This window comes from Rhinatrema bivittatum, chromosome 7 (assembly GCF_901001135.1).
Source record: "Rhinatrema bivittatum chromosome 7, aRhiBiv1.1, whole genome shotgun sequence".
NCBI lineage: Eukaryota > Metazoa > Chordata > Amphibia > Gymnophiona > Rhinatrematidae > Rhinatrema > Rhinatrema bivittatum.
The window spans coordinates 93,048,247-93,076,043 of NC_042621.1; the positions used below are offsets into that span (position 1 = coordinate 93,048,247).

General features: G+C 42.6%; 1 protein-coding gene across 1 annotated transcript in view; it reads left to right on the forward strand.

The window, feature by feature from the left end:
- Window positions 1-27,396, forward strand: part of LOC115096167 (guanine nucleotide-binding protein G(o) subunit alpha-like) — a 49,170-nt gene extending 21,774 nt beyond the window's left edge. Inside the window, exon 2 of the mRNA XM_029610679.1 lies at window positions 25,451-27,396. Within this exon, the coding sequence (XP_029466539.1) occupies window positions 25,451-25,638 (188 nt within the window). The 3' untranslated portion in view covers window positions 25,639-27,396. The remainder of the gene's footprint in view (window positions 1-25,450) is intronic.
- Window positions 27,397-27,797: the final 401 nt, after the last annotated feature.

Here is a 27,797-nt window from a genome sequence, read left to right on the forward strand (position 1 = left end):
GCATACCCACAGATTGCAGTAGTTGTCCACTACAACAGAGCTCATCAGTAGACTAGGGCAGTCATTGAGAGAACCTTTAGCATACTCAAAATACGTTTCCACTACTTAGACAGATCAGGGGGATGTCATCTCTAAAATTCAATAAATGTCTGTGACATCTTTCTAGTCTGCAGCCTGCTTCCTAACCTGGCCAAAAGCTGAGACCAGGCTCCTCCAGAGGGACAAGATAATCATCTTACAGTGCCTAATGATGAAGAGGAGCAGGAAGAGACATAGAACCTGAATGAGGAAAAATTGCAGGAGATACATTGCCAGATTCACCAGTAGGCTGGAAAGGAAAGCTCTGATACAAAGAAATTTTCAAAGGTGAAAGTGCATTTATTTACAAAAGAAAGGTGATATATGCATAGCAAACAAATTACTTTTTCCTGCACCATCTCTCCTTTTGTGGAGTAGCTCTGGAATCTTGGACTATTGACAGTGCTTACATAGGCCATGGACACTGACGGCAGTGACCAGGAGCAATAACTACAAGAGGGCTCCAGATGGGAAAGGGACTCTTGAGAGCTGTCGTTTGATGTGTGTGTGTGTATGGGGAGGGGGAGGGTAGAATATGAAGGCCTGGCAGCATTGGTGTGCCTCTTCTCTTCTGCTGGTGTTCATGAGGAGGCCATCTCTGCGTCCCACTTGTGTCATCTAAAGGGAGAAGCCTTCCTTTGAGGTGGTGGAAGCGTTGGTGGAGGTGCCATCCTTTGAAGTGTTAGAGCCATAGGAGGAAGAGGGGGTATCATTGGTGGTGTTGGATACACAGGTGGAGTGTCCCATGGATTGGCAGAATTATAGCTGGCAGAGGAACATACCATGGTGGTGGTGATGCAAATTCAGGGGAAGGCTACATCCAGGGGCCCTTTGACTGCTGGCTGCGGCTGGCATAGAAGCATCTACTGATACATCTCCCTCTAGATAGAAGTCATAGACTGCAATTCCTCCCGCAGCATGCATGCAATATCTTACATCCCCTGTCTTATATCCTGCGGTTCTTCCTGCAACACTTCATTGAGGCTGTGTATGTCCTGCCTTAGGCCTACAAGCAAGTCTAACACTCCATTTTGGAGAATCATGCAGCTCTTGGCTGGAGTGTAAGGCACCTCTTCATTAGCTCTTGGAGAAAAACTAACCTATTCCCTTTCTGTGTCTTCCCCCTCATCAATATCTTGCCCCAAGTTATCTGGAGTAGGTTATTCTATATGAGGTCCATATTCAAAAGCATATAGCCGGCTCAGATGTTAGCCAATTAAATGAATATTTATGCTCTTATCTAGCTAAATTCTAGCCAGCTAATAAGATAGCCGGCTAGAATTTAATCATCTAAGGCCTAGATGCATTAAGCCACTATAATGTTTCATGGGAGGGTTTCCACTATCGTGGTGGGGGGGGGGGGGGGGGGATAGTACAATAGTGGGCCCCTTCCCTGAAAAATATCATGGTTGTATGGCTTCCAATTCACCATTGTGATATAATAATATTTCACCTTTTCTTTTATGCTTGTTCACAAAGCTTGCATAAGAACTTATTTTGCCTCTAAGATATGCCTTAAAAATGTACCATCTCAAGCAGGCACAAACTCTGATGCAGGATTATGGAAACTGAAATCAGCAGTAGCTTCCTTGAGCAATGATGGAATTACTTATACCCTAGCAAAGAAATGTTAAGCTTCCAGGTAAAGTTTCATGGTCTTACTGCCCAAAAATCTAAGCAGATTTTCACTGAGTGGTGATCAGACTGAGAACTGATAAGACAATCACTTTTCATTACTAAATAGGCTAAATTAAGGGAGCACAGGAAGTAATCAAATCTACTATATATCAGTGTCTTGATGAGTAGTAAGTATAGTCCTTTTCATCAGAATGTTGTATCCTCCCAATATCAATTAAGTGGACTATATCTATATGATTGTGTATTTTTAGATCCAGTAGTGATCCACTATTTACTTCATGATGGGGGATTAACATAGAGAGCCTCAATATCAATCATGACAAGAAGACATCCTATTAAATCTTCAGAAAATGACATCAAAAGAGTCAAGAATGTAAGATGGAGCTTGAGAAACAAACAGCCTTAAAAAAGATCCACAAAAACAGAGTGGTTCCAAAACAGAACCTTTAGTGGAAACAATTGGACATCCTGGTTGGTGTACTTTAGGAGGTAAATGGAGTAACAGGAAAATCTACCTTTAAAATCTTAGTTCTTTCATGGTGATAAAACCTTTACTCCAAACTCATTCAATCATAGTGTCAATAGCATGTTTAATCTCACTGTGGGGTCCTGTAATAACATCTGGTAGAAAACAAGGTCAAATAACTTTGCCTCATAGTTTCAGAGACATATTCATCAACATCCATCCATCACAACAATAGAACTACTCTTATCAACTGGTTTAATGACAATCGAGATGTTATTATGTATAGTCAGCACAGCCTTTCTTTCTTAAGAAGCTAAATTTAAAAATTTCTTCCAAAATGTTAACTGGGCTAGATCTTTCTTAATCAGTTGATAAAATGTAGAAGGCTGAGTCCATAACACCAGTGTTGTGTCCGTCGGTCTCAGACGGCTTCGACCTCTGTGCCTCACCTTTCTTCCTGCTCTCTCCTCTAGCCTTGGGAAGATGGCTACTGCCGCGTCTTCATGCCGCTCTCTCTGGCGTCCCCGGAACAGCTATGGCAAGGCTATCGCCATGTTTGTCCTGAGGGCCTCCTAGGGTGTGCATGCGCATGCCACCCATGTCTTTATCCACATCATGGCAGGAACCTCGGGGGCGTCCCCCTCGAGTGATGTCACGCCATCTGGGTATTTAGCCTGCCCTTCGTTTGCTAACAAATCGAGTTAGCAAAGATTGGATTGGATTGCCTCCGGTCTGAGCTACTCTGCCGCTTCCGTGCTGCCGCTGGAAGTTCTCTCTGCCCTTCGGGGTTATTCATTAGTGAGTAATCTAACATTTGTCAGTCTGTCTCAACAGCTCAGCACTGGGAACCCACATCCGGAACTCCCTAAACAACCGTGTGCTGCTAACATCTACCATTGTGAGACAGGTCTCCTCTGCCGAGGGCCCCTGGACTGCTTCTACTAGTTCACCTCACTACTGCCACCTCTGGTGGTATCATTCAGCTGTATAATAAAGACAAATCTTCTGTGTTTGCTGTCTCGAGTCTAGCCTAGGACTGCGGTTCCTCACAGGGCTCCTCCCCGTGGGAGTGGCCATCACCGCAGTACCCAAGAATCCACTTCAACACCTCAAAACCATAACAAGCAGATGGGAGCCACCTCAATTTCCGTTGTATAAGCGATTCCGATATTGGTGAGACTGTGTCTGGAGGATTTCCTCGAGGATAACCTGATCACTTGACTTACCTGGATAACTGAGGATGCCAACCATCTTAAAAAGGGGCAGAGTTGGCCTGTTCATATCCCCCGCCCAAATTTGAATCATCTGATGAACTATCAAATGTAACTTTTTTAAAACAAGGCTGTGAATGAACAGTCATCATCCAGGATATATTGATCCATTTCTATAATCTTGATCATCGTACTGGAATTTATTCAATTTGATCTTCTTAATAATCTTTGTTTTAAAATTATTCAAAGTATCTTTAAAATAAGCAGACTGAGAGTCGAAGGAAACTATTATCATTTGAGTCTTCAGGATAGTTAACTTTTAACGCCTCCTGGTTGTTCTATGACATTTTTTTTGCATGGTCAGTAAGGAACATAAGATCAAATGAACAGTTATTTAAAATCCTATTCCAGTTTATGACAAAAATAGGTCTTCTTTATATAGCTTATATCCAAACAGGAGATAGGATGTATGATTTAAAGTGTCAAAGACGTATGTTTTGTTCCCAGAAATCTTTGAAGGAGGAGGCCCTGGTTAGTCTGGTTTAAAGTCAAAGCCATTCGTGATGCCAGGATTTATCTATTGGTGAAATGTATGACAGAATGGTTCAACACATTTCAGTGGTTACCCCCCCTCCCCCCCCCCCAAAACCCCTAAAAATAGACAAGCACAAATTGCCAAAATGCTAGTGTCGGGACAGCTGTGGACTTTGGGTTAATGTTGGACTATCTTCTGAGGGACTGCTAGAAAGAGATTATTTTTGAAAAAGAAAACATAAGATTTTGGATGTACCATTGTATATCAGATAAGTTTGTTTTTGTAGGCATTTTATGCCTGAATTTTTGTTTGGCATTTTTATGCCTGAATCTTTATGAGCTAAAAATTGTTTATGAAAATTTACTTTTGGATGTAGATGGATGATTTCAACAAAGTGCTTATAGGTTAGGTTGCTGTATTGGCGACTTTTCTAGCATTTGGGTCGATACAGTAAAAGTCACGGTAGAGCGGGCGAGTACCCACTCTCCCGGTGCGCACACAGGCCACTCTCCTGTGCGCGCGATTTAGTATGCAAATGAGGGCCTGCGGTAAAAAGAGGTGCTAGGGACACTAGCGCATTCCTAGCGCCTCTTTTTAGACAGGAGCAGCGGCTGTCAGCGAGTTTGACAGCCGATGCTCAATTTTGCCGGCATCGGTTCTCAAACCCACTCACAGCCACAGGTTCATAAAAAGGACGCCGGCATAATTGAGCGTCCGTCTTCTGACCCACGGGCCTCCGGCCAATTTTCAATTTTTTAATTTTTTTTATTTTTGGGCCTCCAACTTAATATCGCTATGGTATTAAGTTGGAGGGTGTACAGAAAAGCAGTTTTTTCTGCTTTTCTGTACACTTCCCCGGTGCCAACAGAAATTAACGCCAGCCTTTGGGCAGGTGTTAATTTTTGAAAGTAAAATGTGTGGCTTCGCTGCACATTTTGCTTTCTGAATCGCGCAGGAATAACTAATAGGGCCATCAACATGCATTTGCATGTTGTGGGCGCTATTAGTTTCGGGGGGATTGGACGCGCGTTTTCGACACGCTATTACCCCTTACTGAATAAGGGGTAAAGCTAGCGCGTCGAAAACGCGCGTCCAAACGTGGGCTAACAGTGCGCTCCACTGGAGCGCACTGTAATGTATTGGCCTGATTGTTTATATAATACCACATTTACTATATGTATGTTTGTTTGTTGAAAACAATATTTGATTCCCTATTTTGTTTGGATTTGGTTAAGCTTATTGGTGGAAAGCTATCATGATTCATTGGATTGATAAGAATGCACATGACTTGACCCTTTGGATTTCTTTGATGTTGAGGATGATGGGAATGACGTTTTTAAACATTTGGCCCTTTATATTTTCCCACATTCTCCAATATATACCTCTCTCTCTGCCTCAGGAGACTTGGAACAGCTGGGGCAGAAAGAGGGGTATATAGATGAGACCATCAGGGACAGAGTAGAGTGACCCCCAACTCTTTTCTAGCAGCCCTTGAGCTACTTTGGAGGAGCAAGGTTACATGTGAGGAGACCATCACCTTATTGTGGCAGGAAATGATCCTATAGCTAAGACCTACCCACCAGGTAATATTTTATCCTCTCGAATGAAGGATATGTCTCCAGGGCCATGTGCCCAGGTGGGAAGGGTAGGATGGCCGTTATAGTGGGTGATTCGATCATTAGAAATGTAAACAGCTGGCTGGCTGGTGGTCAAGAAGTGGAGGGGTTGCAGGCTATGAACCAGGGAAGCCAGGGTTCAAATCCCACTGTCGTTCCTTGTGACCTTGAGCAAGTCACTTCACCCTTCATTGCCTCCGGTACAAACAGATTGTGAGCCTGGGGCAGGGAAATACCTATTGCACCTGTATGTAATTTACTTTGAAATGTCTGAAAGGCAGAAGATAAATCATGAGGATTGCTTGGTAACTTGCCTGACTGGTGCGAAGCTAATGGACCTCACACATCACCTAGCGAAGATTTTAGAATGTGCTGGGGAGAAGCCGACTGTTGTGAGGAAGACTCTGGAGGCTAAATTAAGTCTTTTGGTTAGGAAACTGAAATGTAGAACCTCCAGGGTTGCATTCTCAGAAATACTCTCCATTCTATGCATAGTTGCATGGATGAGACAATGGTTCAGGAAAGAGGATTTTAGATTAGTTAGGAAATAAGAGACATTCTGGAGAAGAGGGAGCCTATTCCGATAGGATGGGCTCCACCTTAACCAGAGTGGAGCCAGGCAGCTGGCGCTAACCTTTAAAAAGGAGATAGAGCAACTTTTAAACTAGATGATGGGGGAAGGCCAACTGTCGTTCAGAAGTGCATGGTTCAGAATGATGATTCTTTGAAGGATAGTACAAAACTGAGAAATGAAGGTATCTTGATAAGTTGCAATAAATACCAAAGTAACCCAGATGCCTTTAAGTAAAGAACAGAAAGATTCCAAATTACCCCAATCAACTGATAAGCAGGCTGTTAATACAAATGAAATACATACTTTGAAATGTCTCTTTACAAATACTAGAAGTCTAAAAAATAAGACGGGAGAGTTAGAATGTAGAGCACTAAATGAAGAGGGAGATATAATTGGCTTCTCAGAGACCTGGTGGAAGGAGGACACTATGATACCAGGGTACAAATTATATTGCAAGGATAGAATGGATCAAATTGGTGGAGGGGTGGTGCTACAAATCTTAAAGAGGGCATAGAGTTAAACAGAATAAAAGTTCTGTAGGAAACACAATGCACCGTAGAATCTTTATGGACAGAAATTATATGGGGCAGATTTTCAAAGGGTTAATCGCGTATATTACGCCTGTAACCCCGAAAACCTGTTCCTGTGCGTGCCGAGCCTATTTTGCATAGGCCCGGCGACACCCGCAAGCCCCGGGATGCGCGTATGTCCCGGGGCTTGAAAAAATGGGCGGGGAGTGGGCAAGGCGGGGATGGGGATGGGACCGAGGCTGGCATGCGCAACCTACGCCTGCCCAGAGGCATCCGCAACTTCACCAACAAAGGTCGGGGGGGGGTTAGATAGGGCTGTGGGGCAGGTTAGGTAGGGGAAGGGAGGGGAGGATGGGGGGGACAGAGGGAACAGGGAAAGTCATCGGGGCTCCCCTAGGGCTCGGCGCGCGCAAGGTGTACGAGTGTGAACCCCCTTGCGTGCGCCGACCCCAAATTTTATAACATGTGCATGGCTACGCGCACATGTTATAAAATCGGTCATAGATTTGCGTGCGCCAGGTTGCGCGTACAAATTTATGCTCGCGCATAGGTTTAAAAATTTAGCCCTATGTGAGAAGGGGAATAGAATAGCAGTGGGAGAGTACAACCATCTCCTGGCAAGAATGAACAGACAGATGATGAAATACTAACAGAAATTAGGGAAATTAATAAAATTAACAACACAATAATAGGTGATTTCAAATACCCCAGTATTGACTAGATAAATGTCACATCAGGACATGCTAAATAGGTAAAGATTCTAGATTAAATAAATGATTGCTTCATAGAGCAGCTGGTACAAGAATTGACAAGAGGAGGAGCTATTTTAGACCTAATCCTTAGTTACTTCTCATGCCAAATCATGCGTGCCACTATGTTGAGTCCATTTGGCATTAGTGAGCATAACATGATCAAATTTAACTTAATAACTGGAGGGAAGTCACTAAAGAAATCTACTGTGCTCACCTTTAAACTTTCAAAAGGAAGATTATAAGAAAATGAGAAAAATGTTTTGAAAAACTGAAAGAAGCAACTGCAAAGGTTAAGAGTTGATATAAGGCATGGACATTATTTAAAAATGCAATCTTTGAAGCACAGTTCAGGTATATTCCACACATTAAAAAAGGTGACAGAAAGGCCAAATGAATGTCAGCATGATTAAAAAGTGAGATGAGAAAGGCTATGATAGTCAAAAGGACATCCTTAAAAAAATAGAAAAGAGATCCAATGAAGAAAACAGGAAACAGCATAAGTACTGGCAAGTTAGATACAAAGCATTGATAAGGAAGGCAAAGGCAGAGTTTAAAATGAAGATTGCTGTGGAATCACAAACTTAAATAAAAACTTTTTCAGATACATTTAAAGCAGAAAGTCTATGAGGGAGTCAGTTGGACCACTAGATCATAGTGAAGAAACTGAATTAATTATTTATTTTGTCTTTACTGAGAAAGGTATAAGGGAGATACCAATGTCAGAAATGATATTTAAAAGTGATGATTCAGAGGGACCGAAACTAATTTCAGTGAACCTGGAAGATGTAAATGGGCAAATTGACAAACTAAAGAGTAGGAAATCACCTGGACCAGATGGTGTACATCCCAGAGTGCTGAAAGAACTGAAAATTGAAATTGTCAACTTAAATTGACAATTGTCATTAAAATTAGCTACAGTACCTGAAGACTGGAAGGTGGCCAACATAACCCCAGTTTTTTAAAAGGGTTTTAGGAGTGACCCAGGAAACTACAGACAAATGAGCATGACATCAGTGCTGGGAAAAATGGTTGAAACTGTTATAAAGAACAAAATTACTGAATATATAGATAATCATAGTTTAATGAGACAAAAGCCAACATAGAAGTCTTGCCTCACTGTTCTGCTACATTTTTTTTTGAAGGCTTGAATAAACATATGGATAAAGATGAGTCAGTTGATATAGCGTATCTGGATTTTCAGAAAGCATTTGACAAAGTCCCTCATGAGAGACTTCTTAGGAAATTAGAAAGTCATGGGATAGGTTAAAAGAAAGAAAACAGAGAGTATTGCTAAATGGTCAATTTTCTCAATGGAGAAACATGAATAATGGAGTTCCTCAAGAATCTGTACTAGGACTATTGCTTTTTATCATATTTATAAATGACCTAGAGATGGGAACAATGAGTGAGGTGATAAAATTTGCTGATGATACAAAATTATTCCAAATTGTTAAATCACAAGAGGATTGTGAGAAATTGTAAGAGAACCTTGCCAGACTGGTCATTCAAAAGCAGATGACATTTAATGTCAGCAAGTGCAAAGTGATGCATGTCGGAAAGAGCAACCCAAATTATAGCTACACAATGTAAGGTTAAAAATTAGAAGTCACCACGCAAGAGAAGAATCTAAGTGTCATCGTGGATAATATATTGAAATACTCTGCTTAGTGTGCAGTGGTAGACAAGAAAGCAAATAGAATACTAGGAATTATTAAGAAAGGAATGGAAAATAAAGCAGAGGGTGACATAATGGCTCTGTAGCACTTCATTGTAAGCTCACACCTTGAGTATTGTGTGCAATTCTGGTCACCGCATCTCAAAAAAGATAAAGCAGAATTAGAAAAAGTACAGAGAAGGGCAACCAAAATGATAAAGGGGGTAGAATGATTCTCCTATGAGGAAAAGCTAAAGAGGTTAGGGCTCTTCAGTTTGGAGAAGAGACAACTGAGAGGAGATATGATAATGAGTGGAGTGAATGTGTAAATCCTAATCAGTTGTTTACTCTCAAAATGTTCAAAAACTAGGGGACATGCAGTGAAGTTATTAGGTAATAGGCGAAAACATTTTTTCACTCAATGAATAATTCAATTCTAGAATTCGTAGCTGGAGGATGTGGTAAAAGCGGTTAGTGTACTTGGTTTAAAAAAAGGTTTGGACAAGTTTGTGGAAGAAAAGTCCATAAGCAAAAATGAAAATAGGTGAAAGTCCAGCTATCAAATAGAAATGGCCAATGAGAAGAGGAAGGACATCAAAGGTTCATAACAATATCCATAAGGTTCAAGATTTTATTGTATTTAGAGGCAAGCATCTAAATACAATAAAAGTGTATATGCTCATCTGTATATATACACTTTAAAAATTACTCTTTTGGGATTCTCTCTTTTTCTAGATTCAACCCATTATCCAATAGCATTTCTTAGAGAGAATTTTTTCTGGATCTTTTAACTTTTGGTTTGGGGGGTAAGTTGATTGCATTTCTATTATATAATTTAATTTATTATTTTTTTTTTACTATTTCTCATGTCTTTTTGATCTTCAACACTCCTTCATTGTAATACACACAATTTCATATGATGTTTCAGATTCAATGTGCAGATCCCAATACCTTTCATATTGTAGATGAGTACCCTGTCATTTGTGGAAGTCCATTACCTGCTATTAATTAAGTTGACTTAGAAAATAGCCACTGCTATTACTAGCAACAGTAACATGGGATAGACTTAGTTTTTGGGAACTTGCCAGGTTCTTATGGCCTGGATTGGCCACTGTTGGAGACAGGATGCTGGGCTTGATGGACCCTTGGTCTGAGCCAGTATGGCATGTTCTTGTGCTCTAAAGTTTGTGAACATTTAAGTCTATTTTTACATTATTACAAATGATGTACAACATCTTACTGTATATTTCTTTACACTTATAGGTGCCTTGTGTAACACATTTTGAAACAATTATAGCTATCCCTTTTAAATAAACACTTTTTATGGATGCTCATGTATAGACAGCTTGATAATGGACATTATATATTTCCCTTTTACAATGGTTCTTGTTTATATATACCATATATATATATATATATTTGTATATTCCCGGATATATATGTCCTTGTTTTTTAAATTGTTTTTCAGATTTCAGTATTTACTGTTTTGTTAGGCTCCCTCCTGACGCAGTCTTTTCGAAACACAGCCCATGTCAGAGGACTGTGAAATTACTGACATGAATGACTTGGCTTGATGCTGACAAGTTGAACTTTTTGCTTGCCTCTAAATTCAATAATATCTTGAACTTTATGGACATTGTTATGAACCTTTGATGTCCTTCCTCTTCTCATTGGCCAGAAAGGTCCATAAACCATTATTAAGGTGGACTTGGGGTATTCCACTGCTTATTCCTGAGATAAGACACATGGTTATCTGGATTTTCCACTAGAGGATACAGGATAGTGGGTTTGCTGGACATTTGGTCTGACACAGTATGGCAAACGTTATGTTCTTATGTAAGCTTTTGGCTGGTTTCAGCCTGTATTACAGGATATATGCTGATGACATTCAATTTATCTTTCCCAACAGTATCAAATATGTTTGCTACTGCAACAAACTATTTAAATATGATCAAGTGCTGGCTAACAGATAAGTTAGCATCTAATTCTGCTAAAACAGAAATTATCATAATAAGTAGACTCCCATTACCCAAACTACATGCGGCCCCGCAGTTTGACAGCCATACTTTTCCTGTTGTGACCCAGATCAGAAATCTCAGTCATGTTCAATTCTGCTCTATTCTTTTGATCCCAGATTAAATCTATTTGAAGAGATGTCTTTTTTTAAGCTTCGCCTTCAATGCAGGCTGATGCCATATTTGAGACTTACTGATTTTCGGATAACTTTGCAATCTCTCGTCCTGACAAAACTCGACTATTGTAATTCTGTATATCTTGGACTACTGGTGTCTGTATTAAAAGCTGTACAAATGGTCCAGAATTCTGCAACATAAATTCTTTTTTGGAACTGCTCCTGCTGCACGCGCACATGTTATAAAATTGGGGGTCGGCGCGAGCAAGGGGGAGAACACTAGTGCACTTTGCGCACACCAACACCTGCAGGCTTCCCCCATTCCCTCCCAGGCCACTCTGAAATCGGAGCGGCCTGGGAGGGAACTTCCCTTCCCTTTAACCTAACCTTCCCACCCCTTCCCCTAACCTTTTCCCCCCCCCCTCACCCTACTCTACCTCCCCCCCCCCCAAATTTTTATCATACCGTTTGCGCCTGCCGACAGTCTGCTGGCACACCATCCTCTGACACAACGGCAAATGGCCGCTGTGCCAGAAGCCTCTGGCCCCTCCCCCGCCCTGCCCCGGACCGCCCCTTTAGTAAAGCCCCGGGACTTAGACGCGTCCTTGGGCTTTACGCTCTTTACCGGGCCTTTATAAAATAGGCCCGGCGCACGTAAATCCTTTGAAAATCCGGCCCTGAGTTTTTTATTTCATTATGAAATGACTGCACACCCCTAAAATAGGCAGGATTACTGAACCAAAGTAGAAGATCACTGCTCCTTACTCCGTTTACTATATCATAGATAGCATTGCTGGTTTAGCAATTAACTCTCAAGAGGGGAAAGATATTTTACCCCAGGTAGCAACAAACATAAGTGAAAGCAAAATAGATTTCCAACCCTCTATGTAAGGGATTTTGTGCTCAAAGGATGGAGAAAATAAGGCACGTTTTATTGTTAACGTTTAGAACACCATAATCTGGAAAAGGAACTGGAGACATTTTTGGAGGAGAAGTATCTAGTGGGTATGAGGAAGTAATTAGACTTCAGGGAAAATTGCTTTGAGCCCTGCCTGTATCACCTCTCTGTAAACTAGTCCTCAGTTAGTGGCAATCTCTTTTTTTCTTGCATCTTCTAAACTTCCAAGATGTCCTTTTCTTGAAATATTCTCTTCTGAGCCTTCTCTGTGAAGGCACCATTCCTATGCTGGCATTCTGTGAAAAGACCCCACTCACTGGGGAAATGGTGCACCTCCATTGCTTACTGACACTAAGCTGACATCAGACAGGATAGGTCTAGTGATGCTGCTGTCATACTGAGGGCACTCTGATCTGCTAATGACACATACAGGATGTAAGTAAAAGGGTGGGACATTATAATGGGTCACAAATTCCCCCCCCCCCCACACACACACACATCTTAGATATAAATATGGTACTCTTAGAAATACGACATGGTGCACAAGTCAGACAGAGTGAGTATTGAAGAGTAGGCTAGCCAAGTGGCTCCATAAAATCTGAACAGGTTGATCCAGTCCAGGATTTACCACATAGCATGCACTAACCTGTATTATAGCTTTTTTAAAGGACAGCAATAGGAAAGTCAGAACAGTATGTGCCAGAATGCAGTTGGGTTAAATGAAGGCCTGAATCTACCTGTGAAGAAAGTCATGAGCCAGTTGTCAACCCTAATCAAGAGCCACATGAAATCTTGAGACATCTCTCTGACATTGGCTGCTGGTATTGTACAAGTGTATCTAGGGTAGATTTTGCTTCCGTTCGAATGCTTTCTGTTCAGTTAGTTGAGTAGCTGGAGGTGCTAGAGTAGTGCCCATGGATATGTTCCATAAGGCAGAAAGAAAATGTCCAGTGAGTGTGAAGAAACAAAGCCACCTAGCATGTATAATTACAGTATGTGCACCCTTCGTTTGCAGGGGACCAGCTAGGTGATGACCCCAACGCTTCAGGACCCAGTGGCCTCCGAAGGGCAAGGCAGCACTCTCTGGTACTGCCTTTTAGTCCAGAAGAGGAGGAGCTTTGAGCATCAGAAGAGCAACGTAACACAGCATAGACAACAGGAGGAAAAAAATTAGGAGGAGGAAGTAGCAACAGACGTGCCACAAGTGACACTGGGTAGACACCTGAAGGATGAGGAGGAAAACCGGCATACCCTGACTCAGTCACGCGTGCCAGAGTTCTAGTGGCCTACAGCAGGGCTGGAGCAGGGCAGATCAGCTAAGGAGAGGGATGTAGGCACTCTAATGGAAAGGCACGTAATGGTTGTGAATACTCAAGTGGTGGAGGAGATTGTGGCCTCAGGCATGACCTGCAGAGTCTGCGGGATGTGGTTAAAAAAAAGAGATGCAAGATCTGCAGCAGGAGATGCAGGGTGTACAGAAGGTCATGAGAGGCATTTATGAACAGAGGCAGGCCCAGTCCGAATAGATGGAGACCAGACAGCTTTGTGGAGGGAGATTCTTCAAAGGATGCCCCTTTTGCCAGCTGCAACCCCACCAGCCGTGTACTACATGTTGCCTCCATTGATGTAGCAGCACCACCACCCTGGATGGCGCCTCCACAAGCCAGAGTGTCAAGCCTGGGCTACTCCATCTATTCTTCCACCACCACCACCCATAGTGGTTGACCCACCACTTCTGCCACCACCACCTGCCACGAGGCAGCCAGCAGCATCACTACCACCACCAACTTGACCACCACCAGCAGTGAGAGATGTTCCCCCATCTCCAAAGCCACAGGTGTCAAAGGAGAATAGGCCCACCATCATCCCAGCTGCCTCAGAGCCCTCCAGTTCCTTCATGAGCCACAGCTCCCTGGTCCCAGGCTCTCCAAGGACAGCATAAGCTGTAATAGAACTCCATTGCGGAAGAGTACAAGACTTGGCAAGCCAAGGCAACAGAGCTTCCCTCACCCCCAAAAAGAAGCTGCCCAAAGAAGTCCACAATTTGTTTTTAACTTATTCAGTATCACATTGAGTACCACATAATAAATAAATGCACCTTCAATGTCTAAAATATCTTTGGATCAGAGTGTTCCTTTCCTGTATAATCTACTGAGTCTGGCAATGTATTTTCTGCAATTCTTCCTGGCTCAGGTCATGTGTCTCCTCCTCCTCCTCTTCATCTAGATGATCATCTAATCCCTCTGGAGGAGACAGACCTCTGGTTTTGGCCAGGTTATGAAGCTTGCAGCAGGCTAGAAACTTCTCACAGATCCTAGAGGGGTTGTAGAGAAGGCATCTCCCAGATCTGTCCAGGCAGTAGAAATGCATTTTGAGTAGGCCAAAGGATCCATTAATAACTGCCCTGATATGCCGGTGGGCCATGTTATAGCAAGCCTCTGCAGTGGCCTAGTTAGCTAGTGGAAACATGAGCTAGATTTTGAGTGGATATTCTTTATTACCTATAGGGGAGAACACACAGAAGAACAGAGTTAGATATTATTTAGTGACGGACAGTGAAGTGGTTCACTGATCAAGGTGGGAGTGGTCCTCCAGGGCCAATGTTGCAAGTCCACCTAGATATGAGAGAGACCATAAGAAGAAGATAGTTGTAGATGATGCCTTTGGCATCAGAGACCATCTGCATATTGAGGGTGTGGAAGCCTCTGTGGTTGCAGTAGGTGGCCTTGTCTTCCCCTGGTGCCCTTATAGGGACATGAGTGCAATCGATAGCCCTCAAAATAGAAGGGAAGTATACAATTTGGTAGAAATTGGCTATTTGTTGTTGTTGCTGTCTGCTCCAAGAAAAAGACTTATATTAGTGAGATTTATTGAGCAATGCAGCCAGGACCTGTGGATACATGTGGAGGTGGCAGACTGGCTTATTCCAGCTGTGACCCCTAGAGGTATCTGGAAAGTGTCAGTAACTAAAAATGCAAGGGCAGTAGTGACCTTGATGTGTATGAGCAATGCATGGCCCCTGCAGGTAGAAAGGTGCAGGTCCTGCTCTAACTGCTTGCTTAGGTAGGTACAGTATGGTTTTCTTGTTAAATCTGAACCTGTGCAAGATTTGTTCCTCTGACAGATCCAGAGTATACAGAACTGACTGTGCTCTACTCCTATATACTCTGAAGGGATACCTCCTACTTCTCTTTCTCCTATGGTTTCTCCCCTTCCTCAGCCGTTGTGACATTAGTATCCATAAGGCCATTGGAGTCATTGTGAATATGGATTTTCCACCTCCCACTGCCACCCCCCAATGTAGCTTGGTCTGTCCCAGTATCAGTCACTGCCACCCCTTAGCCTGCCACCCATTCATTGGGAGAAGCCAGCCCACCAGACACCAAGTGGCAAAACAGCATGAAAGTTTTAAGTTGTGTATGTAAATGAGCAGTAATAAATGTACTTGCATAGTTTTGGTGATGTTCGTGAATATGTCGCTTTTAAAATAGCTCATTACATGCTCAACCATGCTCTTTTTTTACACGTACTTTTACATGGGAAGGATCATATGTGTTACATGTTTAGAGAATACAAATTACATGCAGATGTGCCATATTCGCACATATAAATGTTTAATTATGCATATAAGATTTTGCCATGCTGGGTCAGACCAAGGGTCCATCAAGCCCAGCATCCTGTTTCCAACAGAGGCCAAACCAGGCCACAAGAACCTGGCAATTACCCAAACACTAAGAAGATCCCATGCTACTGATGCAATTAATAGCAGTGGCTATTCCCTAAGTAAACTTGATTAATAGCTGTTAATGGACTTTCCTCCAAGAACTTATCCAAACCTTTTTTGAGCCCAGCTACACTAACTGCACTAACCACATCCTCTGGCAACAAATTCCAGAGCTTTATTGTGTGTTGAGTGAAAAAGAATTTTCTCCGATTAGTCTTAAATGTGCTACTTGCTAACTTCCTGGAATGCCCCCTAGTCCTTCTATTATTCGAAAGTGTAAATAACCGTTCTCACACTGTTTTGCAACCTTGCGAATATAAGATCTGAGCACTCCAAGTTTCCTCCTGTTTGATGTGCATCAGTACCTCACTCCCTGTTATGAGCTAATCTTCTGGATTACTTGCCCAGCAAAGAAATCAGATTTGTTTGATTTGATCTCCCTTTGATAAAATCATACTGCCTTGTATCCTATACTACACTGGATTCATAGAAATGAAAATGATGGCAGAAAAGGACCAAATGAATCATCCAGTCTGCCCAGTAAGCTTATGTCACCCCCATACTTATCAGTTTCTGATTGTAAAAGTCAGGGACCTTGTTTATTGCTGTCTGAGTCTAATTCCCCTTTATCTCTTGCTGTTGAAGCAGAGAAAAATGTTGGAGTTGCATCAAAAGTATCATGCTTATTGGTTAAGGATAGTAACAGTTGCATCAGCAAGTTACCCCCATGCACTTCTTTCTTCATTTCCATCATCTAACCTTTAGGGATCCACAGTGTTTATCCCATGCCCCTTTGAATTCTTTCATGGTTTTGTCTTCACCATCTCCTCCGGAAGGGCATTCCAGGCATCTACCACCCTTTCCGAAAAGAAATATTTCCTGACATTGGTTCTGAGTCGTCCTCCCTGAAGTTTCATTTCATGACCCCTAGTTCTACTGATTTCTTTCCAACGGAAAAAGATTTGTCGATTGTGTATCATTAAAACTTTTCAGGTATCTGAAAGTCTGTATCATATCTGCCCTGCAACTTCTGTACTCCAGGGTATTCAACCTCTCCTCACACACACACACACACACACACACACACACACACCATTTTGTATTGCATTCGTGCCTATTCTCGCCCTCGCTCCACCCTCTCTACCTTTGTGGTGACTCCCTTCGGCTCTGACGGACAGATGCTGCCACAACTTCTCCTCACCGCTTCTCTCCGGAATCCCCAGGCTGGCCTGACGCTGCAGATCCGCCATGCTCCTGATGACGTAAAGGCACGCGCGCTCCAGAGTTTGTACGGGCAAGGGCGCAAACCTCGGGGGTGTCCCCCGTAGTGACGTCATCCGCTTTCAACTTAAAAGATCTTTGTTTGCTACTATGAATCGAGTTAGCAAGGAAGAAACTTCTCTGCTGCTCTGCCACCACAAACTTACCAAAGGGTACCCGCTCCTCGGGGGCCCCGCTCTCTCTTCTTGATTTCAGACTGCTAAGACGGGATCCGGTACTCGCTCCTCGAGGGCCTACGTCTCTGAATGCTCAGAAGACTCCTTACTGCCTGGAAGCGATCACAGACGTGAACACTGTGAGTTCTATTACAGATAGGATCCAGTACTCGCTCCACGAGGGCCTATGTTCCTAATCTCTGAAGACTCCTTTCTATCTAAGACGTTATCGCAGGTACGGAGATCGTGAGTTACTATTGCAGATAGCAGATAGGAACCGGTACTCGTTCCACGAGGGCCCATGTTCCTAAAACCCTTCATAGACTCTCTTCTATTTCAGAAGCTATCGCATACCTAAATCTGGTACATTACTCTTGCAGATTGCAGATAGGAACCGGTAGGGATGTGAATCGGGCTTCGGACGATTGAAAATATGGTTCATATTTTCAAAATCGTTAGAAATCGGGGACTCCCCCGAAACGATAGGAAAACCCCACGATATTGATCGTGAGGGTTCTCTTATCGTTTTGGGGGAGGGCAGGAAATACGGCACACAAAAATAACCCCTAAACCCACCCTGACCCTTTAAAACTAATCCCTTTGCTTCCCCCTCCCTCCCGACCCCCCACAAAAACATTTTACAGGTACCTGGTGGTCCAGTGGGGGTCCCGGGAGCGATCTCCCACTCCCGGGCCGTCGGCTGCCACTAATCAAAATAGCGCCGATGGCCCTTTGCCCTTACCATGTGACAGGGTATCCATGCCATTGGCCGGCCCCTGTCACATGATAGGAGCACTGGATGGCCCGCACCATTTTTAAAGATGGCGCCGGCCATCCAGTGCTCCCTCCATGTGACAGGGGCCGGCCAATGGCACGGATACCCTGTCAAATGGTAAGGGCAAAGGCCATCGGCGCCATTTTTATTAGTGGCAGCCGATGGCCCGAGAGCGGGAGATCGCTCCCGGGACCCCCACTGGACCACCAGGTACCTGTAAAATGTTTTTGGGGGGTCGAGAGGGTGGGGGAAGCAAAGGCATTAGTTTTAAAGGGTCGGGGTGGGTTTTTTGTTTATCGGCTCGGGCGCAGCCGATAAAAAAAACCGCGATCGGGCCCGATGGAAAAAAACCCACATGTGAATCGGAACCGGAATCCAAACCGATTCCAGTTCCGATTCACATCTCTAGGAACTGGTACTCGCTCCACGAGGGCCCATGTTCCTAAAACCCTTCATAGACTCTCTTCTATTTCAGAAGCTATCGCATACCTATATCTGGTACATTACTATTACAGATTACAGATAGGAACCGGTACCATGTTCCTACAACTCTGCAAAGACTTTCTTCTATTCCAGAAGCCATCTCATACACAGATATTGTGAGGTCTTATTCCAGACTACATATAGGAACCAGTACTCGCCTACGGCTCCTGTTTCTAAATATACTGAAGACTCTCTGTTGCATAGTAGCCATTACAAATATCCACAATTGTGAGTGTATCATCTACTACTGGTTATGTATCCAGCATATCCTGTCTACTCACTACCTATAGTCTCTCTTTACAGCTCAGCAACCCAGAGATCGCAGTTCCAGTATCTGAGGGACTTCAGCCCTGCCAGGCACATCAGCTCACTACTGCCACCTCTGGTGGTTCTACTTCCTGTCTAATAAAGAACTATCTGTATTTGTCTCCATACTCCAGCCTAGCCGGTGGTCCCTCTCAGGATATCCTCCTGGGGGCGCTGTCATCTGCCATCGGCCCAGGGATTCACCAATTTCCACTAAGTGTTTATTCCTTACACTACTAGAGCAGTATCATACAGACTGCCACACCGTGGGAGCCAACCCACAACAGATCATCGACCCCGCTTACGGAGTATAACAAATTGCTATCTTCTCCCCTCTGGAGGAGATCCATATCCGATTGCTAACCCCTTAGCAGATATACAACAGATTGCTAACTCCGAACAGAGATCCACAACAGATCGTTAACTCCGCCCCTCTGGCGGTGTGATCAATAACAGATTGCTAACTCCTCCCTCTCAGGGGAGCTGATCATTAACAGATTGCTAACTCCTCCCTCTCGGGGGAGCTGGTCAATAACATTTTGTTCGCTCTTTCTGGACCGCCTCCATCCTATCTCTGTCCATTTTGAGATACAGTCTCCAGAACTGAACACAACACTCCAGATGAGGCCTCACCAAGGACCTGTACAATGGGATTATCAGTTCTTTTTTTCTTACTCTCTCTATGCAGCTTTAGCTAACACCTTGTCACATTGCTTCACTGTTTTCAGATCGCTAGACACCATCACCTCAAGGCCCCTCTCTTGATCCGTGCACAACAGCCTTTCATCCCACATCACATACAGCTCTTTTGGATTACCACATCCCAGATGCATGACTCTGCACTTCTTGGCATTAAATCCCAGACCAAGTTTCCTTAAATCATGTCTCATTCTCTCTACTCCTTCTGACGTAACCATTCTGTTGCAGATCTTAGTATCATCCGCAAATAGACAAACTTTGCCACCACCTTGGAGCTCACTCCTAAGCTTCTCATTTTATTCACTAGCCTCCTATACGGGACCATATCAAAAGCATTGCTGATTTCCAAGTAGATCACACCAAGTACTCTTCCTCAATCCAATTCTTTAGTCACCCAATCAAAAAAAATCAATCACAATTGTCTGACAGGACCTTCCCCTGGGAATCCATGCTGCCTCGGGTCCAGCAATCCTCCTGACTGTAGATAGTTCACTATCCTTTCCTTCAGCGAGTCTCCATTAATTTTCCCACCACCAAGGTGAGACTAACTGGCCTGTAGTTTCCAGCCTCCTCTCTGCTACCACTCTTGTGAAGCGGGACCACCACCGCTCTTCTCCAATCAATCGGCACCATTCCCATTTCCAAGAATCTATTGAACAGGTCGTGCAGAGGATCCGTCAGCACATCTCTGAGCTCCCTCTGTATCCTGGCAATGAACCTCATCCGGTCCCATGGCCTTGTCCACTTTCAATTTTCCTAGCTCTTCCCATACATTCTCTTCTTTAAACAGAGTTTCATCTACCCACATCTCCATTTATGGTCGTATCAACCAGCAATGGTCTTTCTCCAGGGTCTTCTTTAGTGAACACTGAACTGAAGTATTTGCTTAATATTTCCATCATTTCTTCATCTATCTCCACACAGTGCTCCTTATCACCTTTCAATTTCACTTTGCCACGTCAGGTCTTCCTTCTTTCTCTAATATATATGAAAAATGTTTTGTCTCCTCTCTTTACCTCTTTGGCAATTCTTTCTTCCACTTGATGTTTTGCTTTCCTGATTTCTTTCTTCGTCTCCCTCACTTTTAACAGATATTCTTCCTTGTGTTCCTTTTTTTGGGATCCTTTACACTTCTTGAATGCTGTTCTTTTTGCCTTCATTTTTTAATCACCTCCTTAGAGAACCAGATTGGTTGCTTTTTCCTCTTACTCTTCTTTACTTTCCTAACATATGGATTTATTGCCTTTGTAATAGCTCCTTTTAATTTGGCCCACTGTTGTTCCACCTCACTCATTTTCTCCCAGTCTTCCAGTTCTTCCTCCAGGAACATCCCCATTTTGACAAAGTCCGTATTTGTGAAATTCAAAACTCGGGAAATTATGTGACTTCTCTGTATCCTATTTGAGATATCGAATCATACCGTCTGATGATCACTAGTGTTCAGGTGAGCTCCTACCCGAACATCAGAGACATCCCCATTAGTGAGCACTAGATCAAGGATCACACCCACCCTCATGGGTTTTACTACCATTTGTTTGAGCAGAAGACCTTGAAGGGCATCCACTATCTTTCTACTTTTTGTAAATTCCACAGAAGGGATGCGCCAATCCACATCCGGAAGATTAAAATCTACAACGAGCAACACTTCTCCCTTCTTTCCCACCTTATGGATGTCCTTGATCAGGTCTCTATCCAGTTCATCTGTTTGGGTTGGAGATCACACCAATTCAGTTGCTTGTATACTGTTTTTCACATAAAGAGATACTCCTCCCCTTTTCTGTCCTCTTTGTCCTTTCTTAACAAGTTGTAGCCTGGGATGGCCGCATCCCAAACATGAGACTCAGTGAACCATGTCTCTGTAACAGCAACAATATCCAGTTCTACTTCTACCATTAGGGCCTGCAGGTCTGGGATTTTATTACTCAAACTACGAGTATTTGTGGTCATAACTTTCCAGCTGCTCTTCCTAGTTGCCTTTTCTGTTTTTTTTTGTAATTGATTGATTCTGTTACTTTCTCTTCCCACTTCCTGTATTGCTTGGGGATGACATTCCAATTTCACTGGCCACCTCCTGCCACCTCCAGAATACTTCACTATCTTTGCTTTTAGAAATGACTCCATTACCTTCCCAACCACTTAAGTCAGTCTAATCAAGCTGTCATTACCAGCTTCCTCATGGTTTTCACTTTTATGAAGAGGGTCAACATTTGACTGTCTCCATTCTGTGGAAACACTCTGTCTCCAAAGTATGATTGAACAGAGCTGCCTCTTGAGTAAGCTTTTGTTGCAGTTGGCTGGCTTGGTCAGAGGAAACACTATCCGGGGAGTGCCACAAGATGGCAGATCAGGACTAGAGCCAGTCTTCCCCCTAGCCAGCAACCTCTCACGCAGGTTGAGCCCTTGGAATCTGGGGCCAGTATGGCTTGGCTGAGGCACCAGTACATCTTCGTTAGTGCTGGTCAAAGGCAGGAGCTGATACTGGAACAGAGTGCTGTAAGGACTGGAACTGGATCTTGAGTGCAGGCAAGGACTGGAACTGGATCTTGAGTGCAGACAAGGACTGGAACTGAGGCTTATGTGCAGACAAGGACTGGAACTGAGGCTGACGTGTAGGCAAGGACTGAAACTGAGGCTGGAATGCAGTCAAGGGCTGGAAATGAGACTAGAGTGCAAGCAAGAGAGGACACACAGAACAAGGAACACTGAACATAAAGGCCCAAAGGCACACTGTGCTAAGGAGGCTTAGATAGGCCATAGAGCAGGGAAGGTCTAAATAGCCCACAGAGCTAGAAAAGGCCTAGATAGGCCACAAGGCAAGGCAAGGAATGCTAAGGCCAAATGGCCACAAGGCAAGGCAAGGAATGCTAAGGCCAAATGGCCACAAGACAAGGCAAGGAGCAAGAAGGGCAGATGGTCGCAAGGTAAGGAGTAAGAAGGCCAGATGGCCACAAGGCAATGCAAGGGATCAGGGCAAGGAGCCAAGGCAGACTTGATGTGAAGACATCGAGGCAGGGAACAGGCAGAGTTATTTATGGTTGAGGCTTGGGTATGGAGCAGGCATGGAGAAGGAGCTTGGCAAGGCTGGAGATATGGTTCGCCAAGGACTCCTGGTGGATAGGAGGCTGCACCACAGGCTGAGTTGAAAGAGCTGGGAAGAGCTGATGTGGATAGCATGGAGTGGAGCTGATGGGGAGGCATCATAGTCAGGGTACAATAAGGATGCATAGCAGGTGAAATCGTAACAGCTTTTAGTATTCTATTAAATGAATCCCATCTGGCTTTATTGCCTTGTCCATTTTCACTTTTGCTAGTTCCTTTCAAATTCTCTCCTTTGTAAATGGAATAGCATCTACCCCTCGACCACGTGCATTCTCGCCATTTTTCTGTTGTCCTTCTCCAACCCCTTTTATTGGTGAATTCTGAACTAATGAATTTTAGTATTTCTTCTTTTTCCTTGTCATCCTTCACACCAGTCTTCCTTTTCACTTCCTCTTTTTTTTTTTTTAACATATCTAAAAATGTCTTGTCACATTGTCTTTACTATACCGATTACTTTTCCCTTGCTTTTCTTAGTCTTTCCAAACATTCTCCTCATCTTTCCATGTCTGAGATCTTTTGTACCTTTAGAATAAATGAGTTAACTTGCATGGAAAAAAATTCAGTTCAGTTAGTTTCTTTTGTTTTCATTACATCGTGTGTCCAAATTTTATTTCATTTTATTCCTTCGGATTTTTCAAGTTATTTGGTTTTGACAAAAACTGCAATTTGTGTGCGCAAGCTGCTGGAAATGAATAACCCAAGAAATTTTACAAATTTTCTGAATAAGTCAAGTTTTGGTTCATTTCATTCATAATGAACCAGAAATTGGCTCTTTTATCACATTTTACCCATTTATTTAAAATGAATGTGTATCCCTAAAATGTGCTGCATATCAGGAAATTGCCATAGATTCTAATTAAAATGAATACTTTTTAGCAGGGTAGTTCAAAAATGTCTTTTTTTAAACTAAAATGAGGAATTGTAATTAATACAAGATAGTTATACAACATAGCATTGCTAAAAATCTGTTAACTTAATAAAAAATAATCCTTAAAGAAGAGGAATGAAAAAGCAATGATCCCAGAATGAGTCATATTGTATAGCAGCTTTTCTAAATGTGTGATATTCTCTATATAAATGCAAGTTCATTTTAAGAAGCTCAACAACTCAACATAGAGCTGATATGTTCAGCAGGCTCATGCCCCCTAATGCTAAGTTGAGACATTTTTTAAATGTTGCATCATAGGGATGAACACCTCTAAGTAACTTTCTGGAAGAAAGTTGCAGTTCTAGCTTAGGGGGTCATTTTCAAAAGCGATTGCACGCGAAAAGTCTCTTTTCGCGTGTGATCCCTAAATGGGGGTGGAGTCGGCCCTGGAAGAGGAGGTGTCTGGGCGGCACTGGGGCTGACTCTGCAGAGACATCGCTGGTGGCGAAAGGTAAGGACCCTTATCGCTGCCAGTTTCGTGCCAAATAACTACACCTCAAAGTCTATATGGCGTTTTTGCATGCAAAAAATGCCTTTAACACATGCGAAATGATGAAGTTTAGGTATTAGTATAGGGGTTAGGGGCCACTTTGACATTCAAATTTGAATTTGACATTCAATTTGACATTCACTCGAGGTGAGGTTTAGGTATTAGTGTAGGGGTTAGGGGCCACTTTGACATTCAAAGTGAGACATACAAACAGAACAGTGCTCTCTTGTGAAGATTTGATGACCTTCGGAGTGAGGAAACTCACTCAAAGATGAGATTTGTGCAATGTTCTCTCAACCTAGCTTGATGGACTTTTTGAGAACATTGCACAAATCTCATCTTTGGGTGAGTTTCCTCACTCCAAACGTCATCAAATCTTCACAAGAGAGCACTGTTCTGTTTGTATGTCTCACTTTGAATGTCAAAGTGGCCCCTAACCCCTACACTAATACCTAAACCTCACCTCGAGTGACTAGGTGGGCCTCCCATAGAGATATAAATACCTTTCTAGTGTGAGAGCATTATGGCTAGTCTCAGTCTCTCTCTCTCTCTCTCTCTCTCTCTCTCTCTCACATTAATTCTGGCACTTATTGCAATTTGTACTAAGAGCTTCACATAGGTAGTAGCATAAACTGCCTATTACCATAAAACACACCCCTTTTCCTATCACATGCAATATTTAGTGCATTTTGATAAATCCAGGCCATGGTGTAGTTATTTGGTGCAAAAGCCGGCAGCGGTGCGATGGCTGCCAGCTTTCACAGGCCCGCCCCCGTTACCACTGGATTTTCTAAGGTCTGCAACCTTAGAAAATCCAGGCCTTAGAGAGAAAAAGGCCCCCTGACCTCTTGCTGGAGTATTGCTCAAATGCTGAATCATAAGGAAGATCGTCCATAAAATACCACAGTGAGTCAGTAGTTCAGTGGTGATTCAGGGGAAGAGTGACTTCCAGCTCCTTGCTGGGCACTGGATGCAGTGCTGATGCAGAGGGTGGAGTGCAGGAATGAACTAACAGTTTCTTATCAAGGTACTCTTGGCTCTTATCAATTACTTATTAAGAGGTTCTTATTAGTTTCTTCCACTCTGTGAAACACTTTGTTCTCTTAAAATAATTTGAAAAATAGCATTCAAGAGTCCACAGAAATACCCTCTAATTATCTAATACAACACAGGAAGAGAATTCCCTGTTGAACTACCGATATCACTTTCTGGAGCACCCGGTATTCCTTGAATGTTTCATATCCATGTATTCACCAGGTTTCACTCACTTAAACTTCTGTGGTCTCACAGGGTCACAACTAAAATGATAAAAGATACTAAAAAAAATGCAGAAAAATAGGAGCATGTACTTGCAAATCACCTTGATTGAGCACATGTTATATTCTTGTGAGAAATGATTCTCATCTGAGTTCTTTGCTTTTGTGCAGGACCCAACACCTATGAAGATGCAGCCGCATATATCCAGGCACAATTTGAAAGCAAGAACCGCTCCCCCAACAAGGAGATCTATTGTCACATGACATGCGCCACAGATACAAATAACATCCAGGTGGTATTTGATGCCGTCACTGACATCATCATTGCCAACAATCTCCGAGGCTGTGGCTTATACTGACCGTTCTGTATAGCAACTTACTTGGTAATGATTATGTCAAACAAAATGCAAGTTGGTAATAAAAAAAAAGAAGGCTTAATGAAAAACATATATATATGATTATATATATATATATATATAAAAACACACACAAAAATCTTTTTAGTTTAACTCAAAGAGCTTTGAATAGAACAGGTTCCCCCCCGAGAAGAGTTTAACCCTTTGTGAAACAAATAGGAGAGAGGTAAAGTTTTGTAACTTTCTATCCAAAATTTTGAATCCTGGTACCCCAACAGGGCTTTCAAGAAGTCGCTTTCATAAAAGAAATAGAAGTTAGATTATTTTTTTAATCCTTTGGGTCTTTTGTTCCCTTCTGTTTATATATTTCTATGTATGGTATAAAGTAAGGGAGCCATCTTGATACCACTACCGTGTGCATGGCTTAACACTGGCAGGAGGAAAAGAAGGGCTGAGCCTTCAGCGCCTATATCTGTTCTCTTCAGCTCTTTGATAAAATTTAGGAACTTTATTTATTTTTTTTTTTTAAAAAAGGACGCACAGGACTGCACCATTTAACTCCTCACTTGTGGAATGCGGCTTTCCTCCAAGTTAAAGCACAGCGCTGGAGCGATGAAGCGTTTACATGGGTCTTGTGAGAAACAGGGCGTCTTGCGTCCTGCCTCCAACTCAAAACACTGAAATCAGAGAGAGAAAGGAGTGAGTCTGTTTACTATCTGAAATTTAACCATATCAGTGCCAACCTCACTTATGCAGGGGATGAGGGGTGGGGGGAAGGAGGTAAGAGAAAGGAAGAAAGACAGAAATCCTACTTGTAATACGTCTTACTGTGAGGAATCCTTCCAACATTACGGTACAGTGCTTTTATTTTATAAATGTCCATTCTGGGCCCTTCTTTCTCTCTACATTTGCTTCATGGACTCTCCTGTTGACGTTCTACCAGTAGCATGACCTTTTGGCCTTTGTAGGACACCGCCTTCCTTAACAGGTCAACGTATAATATTCTGACCATGGAACCGGTGGCTGTGGGTTTCCGTAGAATGCTGGTTATAGCTGAACCTTTACACTTACAAGCTATCAGAAAAATACAACTGAAAAAGGGGTTTTCCATGTGATTCATAGCGTAAAGAAAAAAAACCCAACAACACGTCTTTCCTTTTTTTATCATATCTTTCCAGTGGTTATAAAAGGCATTCTACTGTTCTTGCGTCCTATTTTATTTTAATACAAATTGTAGTTGATTTGTGGGAGGAGAAATTGATAATTGATTTACTTTTTCTTTTCTTCGGATTTAACGCCCTGGTTCTAATAAAGGAAGGTCTTTTCTAGCCTGGAGTTCTTAAGACCATTGCAGTGCAGAGACCACAGCTGTTTCCTAATGCAGCTCAAGTGTACAGAACCCATTGTTTTTTCTCTGCTCCCCTTAGTCTCTTTCACTGTCCAGGTTTGTATAGAACAAGCACAGCTCTCGCTGGCCAATAGCTGCGTAATATTTCCCTTTAAAACTTTCAAGTTCTGATGAATACTGTGTATTATATACCAGATATAGACTTCTTAGTTCCTTCCTTTTATTGCTTTTTTGCTTTTTAATTTTTCAACGAATGCTTCTTTTCTTTTTTTTTTTTTTTTGTGCTGCCTCGTTTCCTCCCTCCTCGCCTTCCTTCTAGTGAATAGTGGGTTTGTTTTTTTTTCCCCCTCTCATGTGGGATGTTTGTGCTGCAAAAAAAAATACCCCCCTCCAAAAAAAAAAAAAAAAAAAAAGAAGAAAAAAAAAGAAAAGCAAAATATGTAAATTCAATCAAATGTAGTGTTTACATTAAAGCCACAGTTTTCATGACCAATCGTTTGTCATTTCTACTTTGGTTAGAACTCAGAACCGCTCCTTTGTTTCACTTTAAAAAGAAAAAAAAAAACAAAAGAAAAAAAAAAAAAGATGAAGCTGACCAGTCACACCTGTTACAAAAACCAAATAGAGTGAACGAAAATGAATAAAATAATAATAGAAAATGAAAGAGCCGGTCTTTCTAAGCCTTTCTGTTACTATCAATGAGATCTGTGTGATCTATAAACACTGCCAGTCTCTTTCCCTTGAATAATGGAAAAATTTATGTGCCGTTCTCAATAAAAGAATGTTTTGTCGGTATTTCCTGGTCTCTCACCAT